At 38.8% G+C, this 26,804-nt stretch overlaps 1 protein-coding gene across 16 annotated transcripts in view; it reads left to right on the top strand.

Annotated features, from left to right (window-relative positions):
* UNC79 (unc-79 homolog, NALCN channel complex subunit) overlaps nt 1-26,804 on the top strand; it is a 240,447-nt gene that overhangs the window by 104,071 nt on the left and 109,572 nt on the right. For all 16 annotated transcript variants that reach the window (XM_033108855.1, XM_033108860.1, XM_033108868.1 and 13 more), the window contains 8 exons: nt 9,714-9,904; nt 10,490-10,613; nt 13,339-13,479; nt 15,604-15,825; nt 17,812-18,039; nt 23,271-23,409; nt 26,379-26,458; nt 26,542-26,690. In XM_033108855.1, the coding sequence (XP_032964746.1) occupies nt 9,714-9,904; nt 10,490-10,613; nt 13,339-13,479; nt 15,604-15,825; nt 17,812-18,039; nt 23,271-23,409; nt 26,379-26,458; nt 26,542-26,690 (1,274 nt within the window). The remainder of the gene's footprint in view (nt 1-9,713; nt 9,905-10,489; nt 10,614-13,338; nt 13,480-15,603; nt 15,826-17,811; nt 18,040-23,270; nt 23,410-26,378; nt 26,459-26,541; nt 26,691-26,804) is intronic.

Below are 26,804 nucleotides of genomic sequence, written 5' to 3'. Positions count from 1 at the left end.
GGTGGTTAGCACTTGAACGGGAAGACATGGAAAGTTCTTTTGGTTTTTTTGAAGCTAATGGGACTGGGTTGCATCCCCACGGAAGCTGAATTCACAGGAAACTCCTTTGGAATGGGTTAATGGAAGCTACATTTTCTGGAGGCTCTGCTTTAGTCAGATAAGGGAAGTTTGGATAGGGTTTCTTTCTGCATCTTCTTTTTTTTTTTAAATTTTATTAGGGACTATTGGGGAACAGTGTGTTTCTCTAGGGCCCATCAGCTTCAAGTCGCTGTTCTTTCAATCTAGTTGTGGAGGGGCGTAGCTTACTGGCCCATGTGGGAATTGAATCGGCAACCCTGTTGTACAGAGCTTGTGCTCTAACCAACTGAGCCACCCTGCCACTCCTTTCTGCATCTAGAAGTTTCACACAAAAAAGAAGCCAGGTTGATTGCTGTGGAGAGCAGATAGGGTTTAGGAACTGCACCGTGAGAGATCTGTAAAGGAAGAAAAGAGCAGAGGTTAGGACAAAGAAACAAAAAGAAAAACAAAAATTAATGGTTAAAGTAGACTACGAACCTAGTTTCTGAGGCCAGAAGGCATCCAGTCAAGATTTCCAGAGGTTGGGCTCAAAGCATCTTTAGATAATGGAGTGAGAACATCAGTGTCACAGTTATGGTTATTTCCTGGAGCAGAGCATGGAAGGTGCGGGTGTTTGGTGAACATTCTGAGTGGCTTAAACTGTTGCAGTAAGAAGTCCTTTGAAGTTTATATCAAGTCGTCCTGCTTCAGTTTGCTGGGCTTTGGGACAAGACAACCTCGTCTGGATAAGTATTTGGGCAGTCAGGTTTTAGTTCTTAGTGACATCAAGTCAGGAGGGTGGGAGAAAAATTGGAAATATTAATTACGGACAAAATGTGAACGACAGCAGGATCCAGTTTACAAAGAGGTGAAAAATAGCTGAAATACAACAACCAGGACTAGAATCTGATAACCCACAAGGTTTTCAGATTTCAGTTTTTCATTAAAACGTAAAATTTCTCTCTCCAGTAACTCCCATTTTGATCAAAGATAATCAAAGTAAGATTACCCTTGTTCACAAAATAAGTCTAACCTCATTAAATTTGGCCTGATTATTTATGTAAGTGCAGCAAGAATGGAACTGACCACATAGGCCTTTTTAATTTTGTTTTGTTGGTACTTTTGTAAAAAATCTCAGATTGGACTTTTAAAAGCTTCTCGAGGTTAGGATGCCAAGCCAAGAACTTGTCATCATACTTCATCTCCATTATCTATAGAATTGGGTGAATTTCTCTTTTCTTGAGGTCCCCCAAATGTTCTAAGGTTCCTGGGCCTGCCCGGAAGTGACCTTTCTTACTTGCCTGTAGGCACCAGCTGGTTTTTCCAAGAGGATTTTGTATCACTTGCATAATGTTCAAACTTAATTCCTTAAAACTTTCACCCTTAGTCATAGTGTCAACCTTAGTTCCTTAAAACTGATTCAATGCACATCGTTCTCAAATATGACATTCTAATCAAAGCTTTAGTAATATAACCAGTTTTTTCAATTATGCCCTGTTACAAGGAGAACAGGTTCTTATTGAACTTGTCCAAATATGTAACTGTACTGTGAAAATAAGAATATTCAATAAGAGTTTCTGAATTCTGAGGGATCAGATAGAGAGAAAAAGAAAACGTTTTTCTTTCCTTGTTTTGTTTTGTTTTGTTTTCTTTTCTTTTCTAAGGTATAATCTACTAAATTGTTGTTAGTTATAGATAGCTTAAGAGAAACCTTATATCCAGAAAATAGAATAAATAGAACATTAAAGAACCAGCAATGTTCCAAACAAAACCCCATAAAAATGGTCGTCTTTCTTCATCAGTTCGTTTAATCCCATCAGTTCGTAATTAATTTTTGTTGTACTTGGTTTTGGTTTAGCAGTTTATGAACCCATCAGCTTCTTTATTTGAGTTCTGGAATGTGTACTTTGTCCAATGGTGTGGCTTTGTCCAGGAAAGACCGTCCAGCCAATAGAAAAATTTTGTAAGAGTTTATCTGAGCCAAAATTTTGAGGACATGCCTGGAAGCAAAATCTCAATGGATTGAGAAAATACTGTGGGCAGTTTTGCAGCTTTCTTTATATGCTAAGAATCAAAGGAGGACGTGAGGAGGGTTACGTGAAATCCATTGGAGGTAGATGAAGGGGGTGGAAGAGAGTGGGGAAATACCTGGGATTGGATGAAAAGCAAAATGGAGCGACACATACCACTTTTACGTTGGTGGGTACAGGATAGTTAATAACATTTACAGCACATAGAGAGCGTATGTGGGCAACAAGATAACAATGAGGGGCTCGGTGGTCTTGTGCTCTGGTGCTGGCAGTTGTGCCTTTGGGGGGGGTCTGGAAAAGAAAATTACTCTGACATTTCAAAGGTATGTTATCCTAGATGCACATAGACAATAGACAGGCATCACTTCCTTTGTAAAGGAAGCTCAGGCCTAGAACGTGACTATCCACCATAACCCACTTAATTAGGAATTTTTATGTTCAGACTGTCCTGTGTGGTTACTTTTGGTCACTGAGTTTGTAAGGCCTGCCATGCACCCCCATCCCCCACCCCAACCCCAGCTTATCAGGTTTAGTATATGACCCCTTTTTCGTTCACAGTCTCAAAGTTACTTAAGCAATGCACTCCGAAGCCTGTACCCAGATTTCCTGTCATAGTCCTTTCCATGGGTCTCAGAGACAGTCCTTGCTGAGGAAGATGAAGCATTCTGGCTGGTAGTTGATTACAAGAGCCTTCAGGAAAGCATCCAAATAAAACAATAACTCTCTGTGAATGATAAAGGCTTAAAATGGCTGTGATTAAAGATCTGATGGGAGTAACTGGAATTATGATAACATTATGCTGTTGTCTACTCTCCGGCCAAGTAGCGTGAGGGACCATTCCTGAACAGAAAGGGCATTGAGAAATTTCTAGGAATTCCATATAATTCCTGAAAAACTTCTATTAAAACCATTTACTTACACAAATATAAGCTAGGGAAGGTTAAACATCTCTTCTTCTTTGACAGTGTTTTTCATGGAGTTTATCATATCAAATAAACCTAATAGTTTAATATCTCTTTTAAACTAGAAGAGAACAAATTCTTTGGAGATTTTTCAAAGGCCCTCTCAGAAATCGCAAAGTCAGTTTGAAATCAAGATTTTATTTAGGATTTGATCTTGGGAAGGCGAAATATCCAAAGTGGTCAAAAATGTCAAAAGGTTTGAACACGTAATGAATCGGATCACAGATCACTGTGAAATAATACTGAGTTATCCCTTTAACCAAAATGACAATCAAGATTTCAAAAGTAATCTTGATTACTTTTCAAAAGTACGTCCGGGGGCGCCAATAAAATGTGTACAAGTAGACACTTTGGTCAACGTTCCTTCAACAATAGTTTGCTGTAATCAGAAGTGTCTGGATGCTGATGGTAACCACTTTGAGCACCTCTTGTAATTGCAGAAGTCAAACGTGACTTGTATTCATCTTTTGTTATCAGTATATATTGAGTATTACAATTTTAATACAGTTTTCCTTTCTTAAAATATGTCTATATATTTTTTGGCACCCTCTGTATAGTACGTGACATAAGTATTTAAAAAATTAGCCTTTTTAACATTGAGAAGACTTGCTTGTCTTATAGAATTGACAACACAATAAAGAAAACATACAGCGCAGGAAATTCTGATAAGACACAGAATCTTTGTTTTCTAGACACCATACTGAAAAGGTAAAGAAAAGCCTTTTATGGATCTCTTATTAGGAATAGAGCAATCACCCAAGAAACTTTTTCCTTTTTAGCGAGAGAAAACTAAACTAGTTTTGTGTTGGCTCACTATTGATATTAGCGCTCATTTAAAAAACTTTATAATAAATCTGTTAAATCTTAACCAGTTTGACCACACGAGATAAGATGACCCCCTGCCTCCATCCTTTACAACTTTCTATTTCCATTCAGGTTTTTATCCTTCACTTTCCTCTTTCTCATTCTGGAAAGCCTGTTTACACAATCTCACATCTACTTCAGGACAGAATTGCTCTTTTTTTCCGTAACAAAAATACATCCTACATTCCTTCACTAATTTGCATATCGTTTTTTCCTTCACCCTACTATTTCTGGTCGATTCACTTGATTATAATTTTCAACACTTAGTAACCTCTGTTTTTCAGAGGAAACCAGGGTGTAGACAATTGTGAATTGCCTATCACATACTTAGCATTTTGTAGCATATTAGCCAATTTTATGAATATACCATCTCATAACTTCTAGACTTATATGCATCTGTAGTATAATTTCTCAATGTGGCAAAAAGAACATATTTATTAACAGATCCAAATATCTTTAGTCTCTCTGTAAAAACAAGAAGCCAAAAGTAGATAAAATTATATTCAGTAATTAAAGTTTCAGTTTTATCTTATTTAGAAATGATCCAGATAGTCAACAAATATCTATCATTTTACTTAACTTAGTATCACTTTAATCTCAAGTTACCAAAAAGATTTTGGAAACTACTTCTAAGCATACATATAAAATACAATTCCTGTTGGAAAAAAGTTTGTCTGAATAATAATTTAATTTGATTAAAATGAATTCTATAAGTTTTAGAATCTTAAACATCTAGTAGATATAATATTAGCTTATTTGACTAATAAATCCACATAGAATAAAAATGTATGCTCTGTTAACACGTGTCAAGGAAAGAATGCCCAGCCTACGAATAAGTCTCATAAGAGTTTATCTGAGTCAAACTGACAGAATTTATGGGATGCAAAATCTCAACAGATTGGGAGATGGTCTGGAGAATAGTAATTTTGCAGCTTATTTTTTTTTTAAAATTCTTTAATTATTTTAGTTTTTTCCATTACAGTTGACATTCAATATTATATTAGTTTCAGGTGTACAGAATAGTGGTTAGACATTTATATAATTTACGAAGTGATCCCCCCAATGTCTAGTACCCACATGGCACCATACATAGTTATTATAATATTACTGACTATGTTCTCTACGCTGTACTTTACATCCCCCTGACTCTTTTGTAACTACCGGTTTGTATGTCTTAATCCCTTCATCTTTTTCACCCAACCCCCCTCCCATCTGGCAACCATCAGTTTGTTCTGTGTATCTGAGCCTGTTTCTGTTTTGTTTGTTCATTTATTTTGTTCTTTAGATTCCACATATAAGTGAAATCATATGGTATTTGTCTTTTTCTGTCTTGCAGCTTATTTTATACATTATAATCAAAGGAGGAGACGGAATGAGGGTTACATGAAAACCATTGGTGGTAGATGAAGGGGGGCGGGAGAAAGCAAAGTAGGGAAATTGCTGGGATTGGATAAAAAGCAAAACGGAGAGGCACCTACTTCTTTTACGTTGCTGCGCAAAGAATAGTTACCATTTGTCGTATGTAGAGGCGGTGTGTGGGCAACAAGGTGACAACGTGTTCTGGTGCTCTGGTGCCTTCCAGGGGTCTGGAAAAGAAAATTACTCTGACATTTCAAAGGCATGTTATCCTAGACGCGCACAGACAATAGACAGGCTTCACTTCGGGTAAAGACTGACCTTTATCAAGGAAGCTACAGGCCTAGGACGTGACTACCTGCCATGGCTTGCTTTTACTTAGGAATTTGTATGTTCAAACCATCCTGTGTGGTTACTTTTGGTCTCTGAGTTTGTAAGGCCCACCATGCAGGCCTCCCCTGAGCTTCTCAGGTTTAGTATGTGGCCCCTTTTTGTACACAAAACATACGAGCAGATGCAAATAAAGTGATCTTACAGTAGAAACTGTCATAGCAATACAAGACTCACTAGTTTATATGAGAGTTGATTTTCATCTTCACCTCACTTTTATTCGAGTTGTGTTTCTAGCAGATGAAACAAGTTGTTGCTTGTCCAATACAAGGGCTAACGCTCTTTCTTATCATTATTTGTTGGGGAGAACTTTAAGATCTTTTTATTTGCCCCGATATGTAATTTCAAGGAAGCTGTAGGTCAGCCTCACGCCGTTCTTTTTCATTAAAAAGAGGTTCCTTTTTAAAGGGAAAAGGCATTGGAGGTTTATTAAGGGGGCTGCTAATCAGGGCTTATCAGAAGAAAGGAATCTCTCCTATTTTAGGGCAGGAGGCACTCGAACAAACAAGGTGTCCCTTGGACTGAGAGTCAGTTATTTCCTTGGATGTTTGCACTTTAAAGAAATTATTCTCAGGTTCTTGAGAAGATGGTCTGGATGGCAGAAGATTTACATCACAGAGAGAAAGAGAAAGGATGCAAGAGGATTTTCAGGGCATTTTGGTCTATTAACAGGTTTTGGCTGGGACAAACAGATTCTTCTGGTAGCATCGAGCTTATACAAGCAGGCATTGTAAGAGTAGAGGGGTGGGAGAAGTGGACAAAATTACTTGTGTTGAGAGTCTGAAGTTTTTAATAGGTCCAGGTTGAGATCTTAGTTGAGAAGAGGGCTCTGAAAAACTTGACTGTGGCGGCTGAGGCTAAAAAAAATCACTATTTAAGTACAGGGCAGTCCCTTTTCCTATATCCTGACTCTTTATAGCATCTGCAAGCATCTTGAGATGGATCCAGGAGGCTTTGGGATTGGTAAGAAGGATGGGCTTGGGAATACTTCTAGAGCCACATTATATTTTTGTAAAGACTCCCTTAATCAAAGTAAGGTAAGGACAGTTATTTTTAATTCTTCAAAGAATTAGATGGAGGTCTCAGGAATAACATTCAGGAGCTGACCTGCCATTCCATAACATTATTTTGAATTTACTTCCTTATATCAGAGAGTTGTTCAACTAAGATAGAAAATGAAAGATCCCTGTGTCCTGAGACTTGTAGACTTAGAGCTGCATGCCTTTGCACTATTTTATAAATTGTTTGACAGTCTTTGGGATGTATTCCTTTCCTGTGAGTACATTGTGGGGGCTAAAAAAATTAATACTTTCCCTACCACCTCTTAAGTTCTTCTAACTGGGCTAATAATTGAATTACCAGAGACAGATTAACAGGAGACAATCAAATATTTAATATGTGCACATGGGGAATTCACATAAGCATGAAAATTCCAAAGACAGTGAGGCAACACCAGGTGTATATGACATTTTGGACAACGGAGAAAAGGGGGGTGAATGGGGCCTTAGATTTCAGAAGTGAGAATGGGCAATTTGCAGGTGATTGAGGAAGAGCAGAACATACAAGGCAGGCCAATTCTCACTAGGCAACCCAGAAACAATGGGACACAGGGGCTATGTAGTAGCTAACAGGCCCCTGCCTGAAGCCCTCCTATTTAGCATACTCAAGCTAGATTAGGCTAAAGGGAACATCCTAAGAGTTCCTTCCTGAAGCAGGTTTTTCTGTCTGAATCTCTTGGGCAGGGAAGGGTGTGTGGTCAAAGATTCTTTCTGAGTCTTTTGTTTTTTAAGAAACAGCTTAAAATCAATATCCCAAAAAGGCTGTTTAAAGGTGGCAAAACGTTGGTTCCCTTCCACATCATTCCATATTAGCCCAATTAAACCTGGGAGGGAAGGCTTCTGTAAAAGCTCCTGTCAGGCTCTGAATCTCAGCCTCCATGCGGGTCATTCTCCGGAGGGAAGTGGTGGAGGGGAGTTTATGGTGGGTGTGGATTTTAATGTTTGTTCTAGATCTGCTTTCTGTGCTTGAATTTTGTTAAGGGTGTATTTTAGGCTAGCGATGATCCAATTTGATCTTCCATTATTGGTAACAGGACACTTGTTTAGGTTGAGAACTCTGTAAAAATTCTTTTTAAACATAAAAAAACTTTTCTAAATAAAAGGATACATTGTCTGGCCATTAACAATTTAGGATCTCCACAGGGAAAACTGTTCCAAAACGTGATTCAGAACCGATAGGCCTTTCTGTGGCTTCACATTAAGTTGCATAGCCAAAGAGACCTCAGCTATGGTACCTTCCAGGATCTCATCATTATCAGTATTAGTTCTTTTAAGTCTAGGTAACTAATAACAATTCTAGAAACATAGTCATTTCTTGAAAATATCTAATCAATCATCGAGTATTTTGGCCAAGATGATACCAAATAGATAGCTGAGCTTTACGAATAAGTAGAGTTGATTTGATTGTTTTGAGTAATCTGGAGTCCTAGGTATAATAATTAGATATTTAAAATCAGATTCATTTGAAATAAGGTAGTATCCCTGAAATCTTGTGTTACATGGCAACGATTCAGGACCAGTCAAACCTTTGTTACTTTGATATGTATAATAAGAATACAGGGTATTTATTAATTTCTAAAATCAGAATTAGAAACAGAAACTAAATTTATGATTTTAATTTTCTTTTTTTGCCCTGGAAAATTAATGGAGTATTTTAATTAATAAAAAATACCAGTATTTTTTATTCATGGATTCCATTAGACTTTCCTATTTTTCTTAGGAAAACTATTGTGGCAGCATATGCAGCATAGAGAAAAAGAGCACTCTGTGCTGCTTTATTTTCCACAATGAACAATCCTCAATATGTGGGGTTTGGGAGTGGGTGTCCCCAAAATATGCCACCCTGGCATGCGGATTATTTCAAACTGAAATCAATGAAAGCCCAACAGACTCAGGAAGAGTTTTTTACTTCCCCTTTTTCTTTAAGAGATTCAGATAGAAAAACCTGCGTTAGGAAGGGAGCCTTGGCATAATCACCTTAAGAATTTACACCCCAGCATTAGTCAGGAAGACCCCAAGCATGCTAACCTCTTTCTCCCTGCCCTGCTGGTGTCCCACTGTGTCTGCGTTGCCTAGCAGACTTTGCTTGCCATGTGTGTTCTGCTCTTCCTTAATTCCTGTAGTTCGTCCGTTCTCATTTCTGAAATCTAATACCCCTTCCCACCTTTTCTCCATTGTCCAAAATGTCATATATACACCATGTTGCCTCACTGTCTTTGCAATTTTCATACTTATGTGAATTCCCCATATGCATGTATGAAAATTTTGTGTTTCTCCTGTTCATCTGGTGTATGTTGTTTGAATTATTCAGCCGGCCGGAAGAACTAAGGGGTAAGGGGACCGTTTCCCCGTTCTCATTTCTGAAATCTAATACCCCTTCCCACCTTTTCTCCATTGTCCAAAATGTCATATATACACCATGTTGCCTCACTGTCTTTGCAATTTTCATACTTATGTGAATTCCCCATATGCATGTTTGAAAATTTTGTGTTTCTCCTGTTCATCTGGTGTATGTTGTTTGAATTATTCAGCCGGCCGGAAGAACTAAGGGGTAAGGGGACCGTTTCCCTGTCCCCGACAAGTATAAAGTGTGTAATAGTAGAAATCTGTGTTCCTCTGACGTACTGGTATAACTGCATGTATTTGTAATGTGTTGGTCAAACTGGAAGTAAGAATGCTCCAGGAGTGTGCTCATCCTGTTAGCAAGATATCTTTGTTGGAATTTTAATTCATGTGTGATATGGAAACTCTGCAGTGGAACAGAGCAAATTCAGTCTGTGATTTACTTTTGGAGCTATCTGTAACTGGGGTTTCTTTTTTTGTAACTGATGGATTGTGAATTCTTACAGATCTCACTCTGAAGATACCTGGCCCAGGATTCAGATGGAATGAGTTGTGATCTTTCTCTGTACCCATTTCCTGTAGGAGGTCCTTGAGTACAATTGTAACACATGCATTTTGTTCTTTTCCCCCTGCGGCTGTGGAACCGCCACCAGGTTGGTGGATACTGGGATAAGTCCTGTAGCACAGTGACTCAGTTGAAGGAAGGCCTCAACCGAATCCTCTGCCTGATTCCCTACAATGTGATCAGTCAGTCTGTGTGGGAGTGTATTATGCCAGAATGGCTGGAAGCCATCAGAACAGAAGTCCCAGATAACCAGTTAAAAGAATTCAGGGAAGTATTAAGGTGGGTAAGTAGTTTAATGAAGTCACCGTAATTATAATGATATTTAACTTTTATTGAGCACTTACTGTGTGCCAGGCACTGTGCTAACCATGTAATGTAATCTCATTTACTTTTTAACATCTCTGTAGAGAAATTTCAAGGCCCCAAATGAAATAGTTGCTACAAATTGTGCTAAGATGGTTGGGAATTGTTCAGAAACGATTATGTTCTTGTGGAATAATAAATAGATACACCAGATTGTTTGCTCATTTTCAAACGTAATTACGATTTGGGTAAAGTGGAAAAAGTACAAAGGGGAAATGTTTTGAGATGCCGGGAAGCAACCCTCATTCCTTAGAAATGCAATTCCTTCTGTTAAGCCTAATGTGAGTGGGAGTGTTATTGGTATTAACCCTGTGAATTATTTATAAGACATCTGCTCCAGTGACATACGCTATTACAGTAAAATGAAACATGCTAATAACAGTTCAGACACACAGACTAGTCTGAAGTGTTTGGCTCCCCAAATAACAGAGAGTTAGAAATGCAGCCGTAGATCTTAGTATGTGCCCATCGGTCATTTACTTTTGTTGCTCTGCTTTCCAGCAAAATGTTTGACATTGAGCTCTGTCCTCTACCTTTTTCAATGGAAGAGATGTTTGGCTTTATTAGTTGTCGGTTCACAGGATACCCTTCCTCTGTGCAGGAACAAGCTTTACTGTGGCTTCATGTAAGTGAATGATACTTTTGATCATTTGGGGGAATAGTTCTTAGCCTATGAACTTTAGATCCCCATGTAGAGGGGCGGAGAGTTAATGCAGAGTCCATAAAGCTGTATGTTTGCTGAGGACTAGCTGTATACTAACAATTCATATAGTAGATAACTATATTGCAAATCTATGTAGCTATCATTGTGAGTTACTAATAAAAGACAAGTTTATGCAGTACTATTACTGAACACATTGTAGCTTTTGGTCCTTAGGTATCCTTCCATCAATAAATAGTAAAAGTATAATAGCTGTCTTGTGGGATTCTGATAAATCTTTTGATGTTTTCTTGGAAAGTCCTTTACTTGGAAAGGTTGAGAGCTACTGATTTAGGGAGTAGTTCATGCTGTTCACTCAGCCTGGAATGACTTTTTTTCCTGTCTCCATTAAAATCCAACTCAAAAATGATTTCATCTGTGAAATTTTCTGCTACTTCATGCCCCCATCTTCCCATCAGAATTCATTATTCCTTCCCCCAGTATTCATACAGGTTCTTGTGTGAATTCTGTTTCTGTCTAATATAGTTTATTTTTATCTCTTCTCCTGACTAGAAATGCCTTGAGGGCAGGGACCAAGTCTTTTTCATTTTTTAATTTATAAGTCCCTTCATCCTTTCTTCTCAGCATCTGACACATGCTTTGAATTTAGTGAATGTTCTTAAAAGTTTTATTAAATTGAGTTGAATACCTTATATAAAGTTTGGGCAGTTTCAAAGATGGAGGACAGAATCAATGTTTAAATTAGCTATACATGCAGATACCGTATTTTGCCGTGTATAAAGAACATCCATGTTTTTGGCCCAAACTTTGAGGGGAAAAAAAAAATCTTTCGTTTTAATTTTTTAATTCAAATTTTTATTTGTTTACTTGTTGGCACTTGTTTTTTGTATTATAAAGGAATTGTAGCATTTATTTTTTTAACATATTATAGTACAAGAAATTTTATGTAACAAATAATTACAAAACACAAAAACAGATCCATGTACAAGAAATTTTATGTACTGGTAACAAATTTATGATATTTACGCATCCTAGAAAGCCAAGAACTCTTTGTCATTGCAAGTTCGTCCTACCAATTATTGTGTATTCCAGGGTATTATTTTGCATGTGGCTATCGTTATTGATTTCTACAGTTACACTTTTAACTCATAAGCATAAATAAAAGAATTAAAAACATTTATATAGATACAGAATTAGTACTACCCATGTATAATGCGCATCCTTATTTTTCCCTCACAAATTTGGTCAAAGAAGTGTGCATTATACATGGCAAAGATATGGTGCATCTCTATTTTATGGAAGAATGTGATCCCAGAAGCTTTTCAAGTTGTGAAGATGCCTTTCTGGATTCTAAACTAAGGAACAACACTTTTCATGACTGACAGAGAGTAAAGGGACTGTTTCTTAAAAAATCACCTTTGGGACCTAAATTTTAACTTTTCATGCCCAAGTAGATCTCAGTAAGATAAATTTTCGTTTTAGGAAAGCCAGTTCTTCTACAGATGGCTAGATGTTACCCAGTTTTACACCCTTTGAGCTATGCCATCTGGGGTTGAGCAGACAGGGCTGTAAACCTGTGTCCCCACCATGGTTAAAACAATTACAGTTTACTTGTTTTATGGACTGGGCTTTGACACAGTTTTGAAGACAGGGTGCTTGAAGGAGTTTTTAAGCCACTGGTCTAACCATTTGGGAAATAGAGTGAACAAGATAGTGATTGGAGTAGATTCATTCATTCATTCATTCATTCATTCATTCTGGGAACATTTATGGAGTTCCCCTGTGCCAGTCACTGTAGTGGGCACTGGGAAACAGATGGGATAAGAAATGGTCCTTTCCTCATACTCCCTCTCTTCAAGGAACTCACAGTGAGAGAGATAGTATCAAATAATCAAATATAGTGCAATGTGATAATTGCTCTAATGAAGGTACCGTGTTTCCCCGAAAATAAGGCCTGGCTGGACAATCAGCTCTAATGCGTCTTTTGGAGCAAAAGTTAGTATAAGACCTGGTCTTATTTTACTATAATGTAAGACCCGGTATAATATCGTATCGTATCGTATCATATCATATAATATAATGTAAAATACTGGGTCTTATATTAATTTTTGCTCCAAAAGACGCATTAGAGCTCATTGTCCGGCTAGGTCTTATTTTCAGGGGAAACACGTTATGTACAAAGTTCTAAGAAAACAGAGAAGAGGGGTGGATTAATTCTGTCTGAAAGAAGGAGGCATCTATTTCCAGAAAATTCATTACAGATAAGGTAACTTCATTTTGGCAGAACGATACCTGAACTTGCAGCAGAGAGCAAGATGGGATAGGACATTCGGATGAGGGTGGGGAGGGACCGGAGCGAGAGTCCTTACAGATTATACCAGCCCAGGAGAAAGGTGATGAGCTAAGGCTCTAGTAGTGGTATGAAAAGGATGAGAGAGCATCAAGAGGTATTTCGAAGTTTTAATAGAAATAACATGGTGATTTATTGGCTGTGGGGACTGGAGGAAAGGGAAGATTCAATGATAATACTGGTTTTCTTAGTACAAACAGTTGAGGATGGCTGCTGACAGAGTCGATGGAAGGCTAAATGTCCTATGTTCAATAATTCATTTTGGGGAAAAATGCTAAATGTCGTCTTTTTGAGTTTTAAAGTTTATATTTTGGGGGGATATATGCCTTTTTTCCCCAGGTATTATCGGAGTTAGACATCATGGTTCCACTTCAACTGTTAATAAGTATGTTTTCTGATGGAGTTAATTCTGTCAAAGAACTGGCAAATCAAAGAAAATCAAGAGTCAATGAATTGCAAGGGAACCTTGCAGCTCGAAGGGTAATTATTGCCACAACTGTTTTTGTCTTACTTCTTAAGATTTTGTCAATTATATTGAGCCTAAAAGTAGCATCCTAGTAAACTCTGAAAATGGTTTTTTCATCCCATCTCACTTGGGAACCTTTTAATAAACACATTGAAAAATAGAAATCATTAATCTAAGATGTTTGGTATAGTCGGTAATTAATAAGTTATTGAGTTTTCATTTTCCTTTGAGTTTTTCTCCTACAAATACCTATTAGCTATCTCTCACCCTTATGACAGCAAAAAAAAAAGAAAAAAAGAAAGAAAAAGAAAAAAGCTTTTTGGGTACTATTTCTTTTTTTGGTGGGGTGGGTGGGGGGAGGTCTCCTGGCAAACAATTCTTTACCAGCTCTTGGGAGGAACACTGCTTCACTTTGAGGATGAGGAGTTTGAATTTTTTTTTCTATTGTGCTTTGGGAAGATCTGATCAACTGGTGACTATGAGTAATGTTGTCTGTCACTGTGAATCAACTGAGCCCATTTTATTGCCCGTTTTGTACCTTTGTGGATGAGAAAAGCCAATATAGTCTGGTCCAAATTCTTGATAATTTTTCTCTGGCAGACCCGCTGGAGTGTCTGTTGACATACCAGCATTCCCAGGCCATGTTCCGTTCTGGAGAGGCTGACTGCCCTTTGATGGTCGCTGAGGACTGTTCTCAGCTCTTTCCTTGTTAAGCCTCTCCAGGCCATTTCCCCCCACTGTATACCACAGGCCCCCAGTCCTTCTACCTGTTATCTAGGGATTCGAACATATAACATAATCATGGAATCATAGTTTGTATTCAGTGCTTTCACAAAAAAAATCTGCCTGATTGGAACCAGCTGCTGAACATTTATATTTTGTTTCTTCTGTAACCTTTAATATTACATTACTGGGTTAGCACTTTCTACTGTGCAATGTATTCACAATTGATATCACAAAATTGTGTGAAGCAGTCGGGGAAGAACTCATTATCCTCATTGTACAACTACTTCACCTGAGGTTCAGTGAACCGAAGCAATTTGCCATTAGGTAATACTATAGATATCCAACTATTCTGATTCCTGATGGGATACTCTTCTTTATTTTAAATATGATGTTCACGGAGCGTGCTGGTTATTAAAGAGATCTTGAAGAGAGAAAATATGATTTGAGAGTGATATACAGATGTATCAATCAGGGTCCTGCCTCAGAATTTATCCCAGATGGTTCACAGGAACAGACTTTGCTGGAGACTCTGCCTATAGAGTTACGGGAATAAAAGGGCTAGTGAGGCCCCCAGAGGCCAGAAACTGTTCACTAGGAAACCATTATACCCCTAGGGCTGCAGAATCAAGGGGAAGAGTTCTTTGGAGCCTACTGGCAGCCAAAATCATAAGGAAGGGCTGTCTAGAGGAGCTGTAGGGTGATGGAGAGACTGCAGCATCAAAACAGGCAGGGGGTGGGGAGAAATAGTCCTACCTCTCTGTCCTCCAATTTCACAGCTTCTGCTGGTGCCTCCCATTGACTGAACACAACTGGAAGCCAGCCAGCGAGAGAGCCAGGAGAGACTCAGTCCTTGGCACCCTTGGGCATAGAGCAGGGCAGAGCAAGGCAGTGAGGGCCTGGGCAAGGTGGGGGGCGGGTTGGGTTGGCAAATGGCGAATAACCATTTTGACATATATTGTTTTCTCATGATAGTTTAATAATTATGATACCCAGAGGCCATTTTTCTTTAACCAGGCATGTCATTTTGTGCTTATGATTCTAAAACCGATCTTGCAATGTTTTACTTTCATAAGTCCTGATTTTTCAGGTTATGGTGTTAAGTAGATGCAGACAATTTAGTTTAATTGGAAATGTTTGACGGGATGTAAAATAACATGAGAAAGACAGCTGCCTTCATTCTTCCGGGAGCTAATGTTTTATTCAACTGACAGCTAGACAGGAAGTTTGGATAATTTTATTTCTGATGTTTATATTTTGAGAGGATCCATAGTATTTGGAAGTATTAAGGCTATTGGCTGAGAAAGCAAATCGTGTCACAGGCGGAAATGCCTTCCACAGAGTCCCCAGATATTTTTCACAGTAATTTGAGCCGCTGCATGTTCACTTACATGTGTCGATGTTTTTTCCTCTAGGTGAGTGTTGCCTCTGATCCTGGTCGACGAGCTCAGCACAATATGCTGAGTCCATTTCATAGTCCTTTTCAGAGTCCATTCCGGAGTCCTATGCATAGTCCATTTCGTAGCCCTTTCAAGAATTTTGGACACCAAGGAGGAAGGACTATTGACTTTGACTGTGAAGATGATGAAATGAATCTAAATTGTTTCATCCTCATGTTTGATCTTCTCCTGAAGCAGGTAGCTGACGCATGAGCTTCCTTTAGTTCGGAGGTCAAGGACGAGGAAAGCATTACATAATGGGTTTTTGGTTTTTTTTCCCCTGTGTTGGGCATCTTCACACTTTCTGAAATGATATAGCATCATGCAAGACATTTTACAGACTCCTTTGGGGATTTCCTAAAGAGCCTGAAAAATACTTACAGGAATATCTGCAATGATGTTGACATCCGAGGATTGATATGAATTTTAGAAACATCCCAGCATCGTTAGCTTTGATTCTGTTGAACAAATTTGGTGAACAAACTGAGTAATGGTATTGTTGGGAAGAACAAGGTACAACTCTATAGTGATTTTAATATATTTTATAAATTGATATTTGAAGGTAATTTAAAAAGAGAAGTTTAAAAGGTTTGGTCAGGAGAGCATTTCTTCTTAACTTTTTATTTCAAAATGATTTCAGACTTGCAGAAATATTGCAAGACTAGTACAAAACTTTCCCACATATTTCTCCCCAAAATTCTTCAGATGTTAACATTCACCTCTTTCTCTCTCGCTCTCTCTCAATCTGTAGGTGTATGTATGAACTGTATAATTTTTTAATGAACCATTTGAGAGTCAGTTGCAAGCATGATGTCCCTTTATCCTTAAAACTTCAGAGTGTATTTTCTAAAAAATAAGGACATTTACTTACATCATCCAGTACCGTTATCAGAATCAGGAAATTAGTGTTGTTATAATATTATATCTAACTAACAGAAATTATTCATTTTTAAAATTGATACAATAATCATCTTTATAGCAAAAGAAAAAAAAATTGTTATTTTATCGAGGACATGACCCAACATCACTTATTCCAGTGATTTCTCCTGCCTCATCAGTCTTCCTAATCCAGACAGTTCTTCAGTCTTTGTTTATCTTTCATATTCTTGACATTTTCTAAAGAGTATAGTCTTGTTATCTTGTAGAATGCCCCTCAATTTGAGTCTCATGTTTCCTTATCAATCTATTTGGGTTAAGCGTTTTTGGCAGTAATACCACAGATGTCATGTTATATCCTTTTCAGTGTATCATATCAGGAGGCACATGACATGACAGTGTCCCCTTACTGGTGGTGATGACTTGGTTAAGGTGGTTTCTCTACTACAAAGTCACTATTTTCTCCTTTGTAATTAATAAGTAAGTTTCAAGGAGACACTTTAAGACTATGGGATTTCCTGTTTCTCATCAGACTTTCACCTACTAGTTTAGCATGCATGGATGATTCATGCCTGAATCAATTATTACTACGACCATTACCAAATGATAATCTAATCTCCATTATTTCTTTTCATTTATTAGCTGGCATTCTACTGAAGGAACAGTTTTCTCTCCGACTTATATATTTATTTGTTTATCTCTTTATACCTACATATACGCATGAATTCTTAATCAGTGGATTAACATCTGTTACTATGATTATTTGTTATGATGGTTATATATCTGTCCCATATTTGGGCAGTAGGAGCCGGCTCCTTTGTTCTTTTGTTCTTTTGTTCCTTTGTTCCCATCATTTTTTGAACACTTCCTTCATTTCTGGCATGACAAGATGTTCCAGGCTGATTTTATATTTTCCTAGCCCTAACTCTGAAATCAGCCATTTCTCTAAGGATCCTGGTTCCGTTTGGCGAATAATGGTATTTACGAATCAAGATCTGGACATTGGGTGAGGAGCAGCATTTTTTAAATGTGTAATATCTCACAGTGATAAGTTTAAAAAACAGCTCCCTTTAGATGTTATACATGATTTCAAAAATAATTCCCTTCAGTTTGTTTTGTGTTTATATTCTTTTTAGGAGAATCCATGGAAATCAATGTATATTCATCATCAAATAAGCCTTGTTTTTCTTTAAATAATTTAATATTGTTATCAGCTCATGAAAATTATCCCCAATTAGTGTGCCAGTGGAATAGTGAACAAAAGGACCAAACTCCTTCTTTTTTGGTCTTTTTTTTGGTGTCTTTCAGATGGAGTTACAAGATGATGGGATCACGATGGGTTTAGAGCACAGCTTATCAAAGGACATTATTTCCATTATAAACAATGTCTTCCAAGCCCCCTGGGGGGGCTCCCACACCTGCCAGAAGGACGCAAAAGCAATTGAGTGTAACTTATGTCAGTCTAGTATTCTCTGCTATCAGCTTGCTTGTGAGCTCCTGGAGAGACTGGCTCCTAAAGAAGAAAGCCGGCTGGTGGTAAGCAGTTGAAGAAATGAGATGGCCCATGTCTAATGGTAATAAAGACTGCAGTGGCTGGGAAATGGAGTCTTTCTCTAGTCTTATCTTATGCTCCATGCTGGGCTATATGTGAGACTGTGTTAAAAGAACGCTTTCCTGTTTCTCCTATCAACTCAGGCTCCTGGCAAGGAATGTGAGATGGAGCGATATTAAACAGAATTCTTGAGTTAGAATTCTTGAGTCTTGAGTTAGGGTGGTAGCACACCAATTCATACAATTTTCATAAATACAAAGCATTACTGGTATTCTTGAAATAACTTTTATCGCAAAGTTATAAAGTTTGGAAAAGAGTGACTATGACAAAATATACATGTCAAATATTGAATAAATAGATTGGATATGGACACTGAGAATTACTAGGTTACTCAGTTTGTAAAACCCATTAACTTCATCAACAGCCAATGAAAATCTTCATTTCATTTTCTGCTTTCTAAGAAAATTGTTTAAATAAACAGGTAACATATGACGTATACTAGGTGTGCCAAAAAAACGTATACAAGTGGACACTTTGGTCAGCATTGCTCAAGCAGTAGTTCGCCGTAATTAGAAGTGTCTGGACGCTGATGGTAACCACTTTGAGCACCTCTTATAATTGCAGACGTCAAATGTGACTTGTAGTCATCTTTTGTTATCGTTATATGTTGAGTATTACATTTGTAATAGTTTTTTCCCTTAGAATGTGTATCCTTTTTTTTTTTGGTACCCTCTGTATTAACTGCTCCATACAATAGTTATCCCGCATTTAGCTTACTTTCCATCTAAGTCACACACGTCACCAAAATACCTTCATACCATCATAGGTATGATGTATATGTACCTGAATTATTTGAGCCATTGTTTGCCATCTTCTCTTTTTCTTCCTTTCCCCTAATGTTTGTCTAGGTAGAAAATGACTTAAAATTGTTTCTTGAGGTATAGCATACATGCCGTAAAGTGTTTCTTCAGTTTTTAAATACCTTTCAGCCCACTTACCTCGTTAGTCCTACCTGTCGCAAAATGACATCCCTGTAGTATGGCCTTTTAACGTTGTCGTTGGGTACTGACTATAAAACAGTCACAGTAATAGATGATGTGAAAACAAATTAAAACCAAGAAGCTTAGAGTCTACTCAGGAAGATGTTTAAGTAAATGAAAAGCCATGAGGCAGAGTGATGAGCATTATGAGAGAGGGATGAACAAGGTAGCTATGGCAGTACAGAGAAGAGACAACAAATCTAGCTTGGAGGTAACAGGGATCCAGAAGGTCTTCCCGGAACAGATGGTTTCTGAGCTTGTATTTGAAGGAGGAGTGGACTTAATGAAATGAAGGCAGTGGGAGAGCAGGACTTTTGAGACCCAGAAAACTCTCTATTTAAATGGTATAGAGAAAAGGAGGGAATGATATGCCCAGGAAACTGCAAGTTTGCTAGAGCAGTGAGGAGAATGGGAAAGTAGTGAAAACTGAGTGGAGAAAAACGGACTCAGTTTTATATTCTCATTGATTAAAGGCCATGTCTACCAAACTAAGAAGTTTGGATTTTTGTCTTGGCAACAGTGGGGGAATCCTGAAGAATTTTAATCAGGGTGGTGATACAATTTGATGAATTTGAGAAATTCATCCTGTGAGTGGAAGAGAGATTGGTGGATTTGGACACTGGGGACAGGAAATCTAGTCAGAAGGTCGGTGTGGCCACTCGGGGAAGCACATAGGGGAGCCTGAACTAACGCAATGGTGGTGATGAAGAGGAGGGGTAGCCTGGCAGAGTTTTTAGGAAAGAATCAGCAGCACTTGTTTCCTTGGTGTTTAGGAATGGAAAAGTTGAGGACAAATCCGTGTTTTCTGTCTTCAGAGATGCCAGTGTTGCCGTTTCCAGAGACTGTTCCTGAAGTAGGGGAAGTGATTTTGTTTTGGCAGGAGTGAGGTATGATGCTGTCACATTCACACACAGTGGATTGAAAAGCCTTTTAGATGTTTATGTGGGGATGTCACATACCATCAGATATGTGGATCTGTCACATTCACACACAGTGGATTGAAAAGCCTTTTAGATGTTTATATGGGGATGTCACATACCATCAGATATGTGGATCTGGTTCTTAAGAGAGATCAGAAGATGATAAAAGTTTGGAGTCACCAGCACATTGTGGTAGGAGGTGTGGAATGAGAAAGGAAAAGAACTAACACTAGAATCTTGGGAAGGACCAACGCTTAAGAGGGAAAACGGGGAGAGAAGACCAGAAGTAAATTGAGAAGAGGTCAGAGTCACAAGAGAAAAGCCTAGGGAGAGCAATGACTCCGAAAGCAAGGTAGAAGATAGTTTAGGAAAGGAGGGGATAGTTGATCATGTAAAGAGAAGAGAGGAAAAACGAAAGACTGCAATGTGACCTGGGGATTCTGAAATTAGGGGTGCCTCGTGCCCCGTGGGCATGGTAGTAACCATGGATTATCGTAGTTTGTGGTTTAAGAAAAGTATCAGCTGAAGAAAAGTGGCTACATGGGCGCAGATTTCTCTTCCAGGAAGGGAAGGAGAGTGTGAGGAGGATATCCTGAGCCCCTGCCTGTCCCTAGCACGCTCTTCATATTGTGTCATTTTTCACAACACCAACCCATGACACAAAGATGAACAAGCATAAATGTGGAGAAACGGGGCCATCGAAAGAATCACCCATGTCCACTGTGCTCTTGACATTTGTCATGTGCTTAAAATACCGGATTTGGAGGTGAAGCTAGAGGATTCGGGTTTCCTCTCTCAAAGTTTTATGGGAGAGATGTCCATCAATGAAGAGAGCTGTGTCTTAGAACACGTGGTCTCCACTGCATGCAGTGGCCACTTTGGTTCTCCTCCTGGGACAGGTGGAGGACGAGGACATGCAGGAAGGGCTAGCAGGAGGCTTAGGCTAGTCATCAAGACTGGTGACACCAGTCCCTGCTGCCCGGAAGATGATGCCAGAAGCACGGGTTACTGGCTGTTTGCGGAAAAGTCACTCTGCAACAGGAAACCACCATATCGGGTATTACGAAACTCAGTTCATAATATGATTTAGTGTCTTGTTCCTGGTGACCTAGGAACAGGGCCAGCCTCAACAAAACTTGGATACTCAGAGCCCTCCCTACCACCATTTTCATGCTTGTTTCTTTCTTCCCAGTGTCCTTCTTATATGCCATCAATCTTTATCCCCTCCTTGCTTTGAGCTGGCTGTCAAATAATTCTTTTTTTATTTTTATTTTTTAATTAAAGTTTATTGGGGTGACAATTGTTAGTAAAGTTACATAGATTTCAGGTGTACAATTCTGTAATACGTTATCTATGTCTCACATTGTGTGTTCACCACCCAGAGTCAGTTCTCTTTCTATCACCCTATATTAGACCCCTTTTACCCTCTTCTAGAGCCCCCCCTTACCCTCTGGCAACCCCTAAACTATTGTCTATGTCTATGAGTTTTTGTGCCTTCATTTGTTTGTCTTGTTCTTTTGTTGTTTTCAGTTTTATATATCACGTATCAGTGAAATCATATGGTTCTCTACTTTTTCTGTCTGACTTATTTCGCTTAGCATTATAATCTCAGGATCCTTCCATGTTGTCACAAATGGCACTATTTCATCTTTTCTTACTGCCGAAGACATTTTGGTTGTTTCTATGTCTTGGCCAATGTAAATAAAGCTGCAATGAACATTGGAGCACATATGTCTTTATGGATAAATGCTTTCAGATTTTTTGGGTAGATACCCGGGAGAGGGATTGCTGGGTCATATGGTAATTCTATTCTTAATTTTTTGAGGAACTTCCACACTGCCTTTCATAGCGGTTGCACCAATCTGTATTCCCACCATCAAATAATTCTTGAAACAATGTTTGCTGGTTAAAGTGTTAGCTAAAAGAGGATAATTTTAAAAGAGGATATTTGAAGGTGGAACTTGAAGGAGGAAAAAAGCTGGAATAGGATATCTAGAGATAGGTATTTTAAATGGTATCTAGTTTTTTTTTCTCTCTCTCTTTAATCTTCTTCACCCACTTTTGCCGCTTGTTTTATATTTATACAAATATAACATATATAAATATATATGTAGCATTAAGTATATTCATGTTGTCGTGCCATCCAGCTCCAGAACTTGCAAAACTGGAACTCTGTACCCATTAAACAATAAATTCCTGTTCCCCTCTCCCTTTAGTGCCTGGAAACCACCATCTTATCTGTTTCTATGTTTGACTACTGTAGCTCTCTCATATAATACAATATTTATCCTTTTAGTGAGTGGCTTATTTCACTCAGCATAATAGCCTAAAGCTTTGTTTATGTTGTAGCATGAATCAGAATTTCTTTCCTTTTCAAGGCTGAAGACTATTCCATTGTGTGTGTGTGCGCATACAATGGAATATGTATATTCCATTGTGTGTATATATATATATATACATACATATATATGTATATATATATATGTATGTATATATATATATATATAGCCAAAAAATGATTACACATTTTAAGAAAGGAAAACTGTATTAAAATTGTAATACTCAATATATACCCATAACGAAAGATGACTACAAGTCATGTTTGACTTCTGTATTTACAAGAGGTGCTCAAAGTGGTTACCTTCAGTCTCCAGACACTTCTGATTATGGTGAATTACTGCTTAAGCAACGTTGACCAAAGTGTCCACTTGTATACTTTTTTTGGCACCCCTGGCACATTTTGTCCTTCTGTTCATCTATTGGTGGACACTTGTGTTGCTATACCTAACTCTCATTAACTCATATGTTATAGCAATTTCTTACTCCTAATAATTTGACTTCTCCAGACAACTGGTATGTGCATCTTAAAATATTGCTGTGAACCCTTTACTATTCCCTGCTAATTAAGTAGTTGTTGAGCAAAATGTGCATGAATTGGAGTCACTTGGTGAGTGGGACATGATCACAGGGATTAAAGCAAAGAGGGGAAAGCAGGTCTCAGAAGATTTAACAATGTTTTTGAGATTTTTTCCATATTTATCTCAAGAGAATGAAAATGTTTCCCTAACAGCCGATCTAAATTTCCTTTAACTACTATGGAAATGAGCTCAAGTTTCTTTTGAGGCAGGCGCCTGTGCCCTTCAAGGCTCAGCACAGGGCTGGGAGCCAGCAGGCTTCCATCAGTCTTTGTTGCAGAATGTTCTTTATATCCTCAAAGGGCTGCTCATCTGGCTGCTCACCATGTATATGTTTCAGGAGCCCACAGACAGCCTTGAGGATAGCCTCCTTTCTTCCAGACCAGAGTTTATTATAGGCCCTGAAGGTGAGGAGGACAATCCAGCAACCAAGCATGGGGAGAACCCAGGCAATCGCCCCGAACCCGCGGAACACACTGGTAGGTGAACTCCGGCTGCGGGGGGAGGGCGGTGTGTGTGGGCCTAACGTTCAGAACCCTGGTTTCTTACTGACTCACGCAAGTTCAGATTTGGCCTCCTTAGTATAGACTTGTGCTAATGCATCACTTCCTCTCACATTACGAAGTGCACAGATCCAGGATGTCCTTCTAGTGGGACAGAGATCACTGAGCATCTTTCTGGCAGCAGGAGATTGTTATTAACAAAACCCTGCTGTGTTAGTGTGGAAAGCACCACCTTCCTACTTATGTATTGTGTTGTCTGTGGAGAAGTAGCTGTGAACCAAGATGGGTGGCAGACGCGGAATGTGCTGACGTCATGACAGGCACTCGGGGCATTTAGCCAAAGCAGAGTATTTTGGGACAGAGGTGATGGAACTTGAGCTCATGCAGCTTCTGCGACCCAGGGGCGTGGCCAGGATTCTGGACAGACTCATGGTGTGTAGCTGTGCAATTTGTGTCTAAGGCTGGTTGGCCCGGCTCACAGCTAGGAGGAAGGATGGACTCTTTCTAGTTTGCTTGAAAGGCTCTGTGTGCGCGAATTGGGGACAGCAAGATGGCAGGCAGGTCTGGAATCGGACTCTAGCTCCTCCCACACTGAAAGAGTTTCGGGGATTTCAGATGTGAGCCCATATGTCTTTGGGAAAGCTGATTTCTGTATCTGCTCTGTGGCACGCTGGGAATTTGTACAGGACTAGAGCAAATCTGAGTAGCTTGTTAAAAAAATCTGAGCTGCTTCCACTTGTCCTGAACGATTAGGAGCTGGCCCCTGGGAGGCCCACCTGCAGAACCAAGTTTGGGAAGCAAACTGCATCATTCCCTCAGTGAACTCCAAACATTGTTAGGTGACTGTTGTGTGCAGTTCGTTGTAGGTCCTGGGGTGTCTTATTCAGATCAAGTTAATTGCATCATTCCTTCAAAATGCTTCTGCATTGATTGTATAAATGGTTAGTCGAGTGTGAATATCTCGGCTCACACTATTTAGAACCATTGAAACCGAGAATTTGGAGGAACACCTGAGATGACCTACTGCATTTGTTTTCTGCGTGTACTTGGAGTTGCACAGGCCCTGTGGGTTTCCTTTGGACCTTCCTTAATTGAGGTGGCAATTAGTGGGAAGACGTTGGTAAACGATAAAGATTCAGGCTACATACCCTGCTGCAGCCAGATTGCTCTGACTTGCTCTAGTTCATATGTTGGAGTTCTAAGTAAGATTTTCTTTGAACAAAGTATTCCACAGAAAAGAAGTTTGAAACCTGCTGATCTAGTTCAGCCTTCTCACTTTGCAGATGAGGAAAATACATCCCAGATGAGTTAAACAACTTGCTTATGGTCATGTAGCTCCTATTGTTGATTCCTAACTTAGGCTGTGTGCTTATCGTGCTGCCAAATGGTAACGGAGTATCTCATCATCTGAGGAATTGAAACATAAACCAAGTGAAAGCTCTGCCTGCCTATCCCCATTCTGCGGATATCTGGGATGGACGTCTGGGCATTGGAAATCCAAATATTGTACAACTATTAATACTTAATGGCAGGGTTGAGACCAGCACCTGGGGCTCCTCGTTAACTTCGAATTAATTATGGTTGCTGAGGCCCACGCCCAGGCTGCATCCATATCTAAAGGAAGCAAGGATTTCACCACTGATCCTGTCACCTGAAGTCTTTTTGTGCAAATATATTTTTACAACCTAAGATGACGCACAAATCAACTAGTTGCCATTTTTATTTGTATTTAACATTTTAGTTGAACAGTGGTTAAAATTAAGCAATTTCTTTTTATAAATTACTCTTTTTGTTGCTTGTTATAAACTTCACTTGTTTAAACATTTGCTCTACTCATCTCCCCTAAACATGATTTCAGGCTCCCATCGTAGCTTCTGCTCCGTTTTCCTTCTTTTATCTCTGCCGTCTTGCAGGATATAGGTATAATTTGTCTCCTCAGGGAAGTCTCCATTAATTTTCTTCCAAGACGAGCCTTCTCTGCCACTCAGTACCTGGATCCTGCGTCTTCTTTGTGGGCCATTAGGCGATGGTGTTGAGCTTGTCATAGAATAAATGAGTGGGTCTATCGATATATGCTTGGTGACTTCCAATTCCTTGTAGAGTATTTCCTGATTCTGCATTTTGTGCCTATTTCTTTTAGCAGTCAGATATGTCCTCCACTAAAAATATTTTTAAAACTTTCACACTAGACAAAATAGAGTCAAGTGTTGATAACGAGTATTAAAATACATTAGAGTGGAAACTCCCCAATGAACTGTTAAGTATATACACCTACAGGGTTTGACGCCCATTGTCTCTGATCCTAGGAATTGCCAAAACTTGCAACAGTGATTTGAAAACATTTACATGAATTTCTACATCTGGTTAATTTGTGAATTCTTTATTCTAGCATGTCTCATGTACAATATACCTCCATCCCCTACCGTAGGGCAAAGGTTTTAGAGATCCTCATAAGAAAATAAGGCCACGTTCTGATCTGAATATACTAAACTTCAAAAAGACTCCCTTTTTGTGTGAGTCTATGGACTAAATCCCTCCTTAGGTGCTAATACAACTTGAATACCTCTCTTGAACACCTGCTTATTTCTCTTTCCATTAGGAAGGCATACCTTGCCAGGCCCCAGGCCGCTCCAGGTAGCAGCAGAACTAGCGGCCCTTGGGGCATAGGGCTGAGCTGAGAGAGCCAAAAATATGATGGGCTGGCTATACAGTGGGAAATGGAAGCTGAGAATCCTAAATCTCGAAAGTTTCCTGCACTTTCATCATAGGAGGGATAGATGCTACCTTGGAGAGCAAATAAAAACATTACATACTTTAAAAATGCAAAATAAAAGCATATATTCTATATCTATTTTACTCCTCCTGGTTTTATGATCTTGATCAACTCATGAACGGTGGGGGAGAGAAGGAGTTATTCTAACCTTTGTGTAATTCTTTCTTCACAGCAGTAAAGAATGATACTGAAAGAAAGTTTTGCTACCAACAGCTTCCGGTAACTTTGAGACTAATATACACCATTTTCCAGGTATATGTTTTGCAATATTTGAAGTTTGGGTTTGGTAGCATTGCTTTTTAGATCACTCAGTACCATGTGGTTTCTTTGCATAGGAAATGGCTAAGTTTGAAGAGCCAGACATTCTTTTTAATATGCTCAATTGCCTGAAGATTCTCTGTCTACATGGAGAGTGTTTATACATTGCTAGAAAAGATCATCCTGAATTTTTAGCCTACATTCAAGATCATATGTTGATTGCGAGGTATGTTTTCCTAACAGTTTGGGTTTTTTTTTTTGTTTATATGTTAGGCTTTAGCTGTAAAAATTAGAATAAGATTTACCAACTCATGTGGGTTATGTTTTTTTTTAGCCAGGA

This window comes from Rhinolophus ferrumequinum, chromosome 6, assembly GCF_004115265.2.
Source record: "Rhinolophus ferrumequinum isolate MPI-CBG mRhiFer1 chromosome 6, mRhiFer1_v1.p, whole genome shotgun sequence".
Taxonomy (NCBI): Eukaryota; Metazoa; Chordata; class Mammalia; order Chiroptera; family Rhinolophidae; genus Rhinolophus; species Rhinolophus ferrumequinum.
This window is presented reverse-complemented; position numbering and strand designations above follow the sequence as displayed.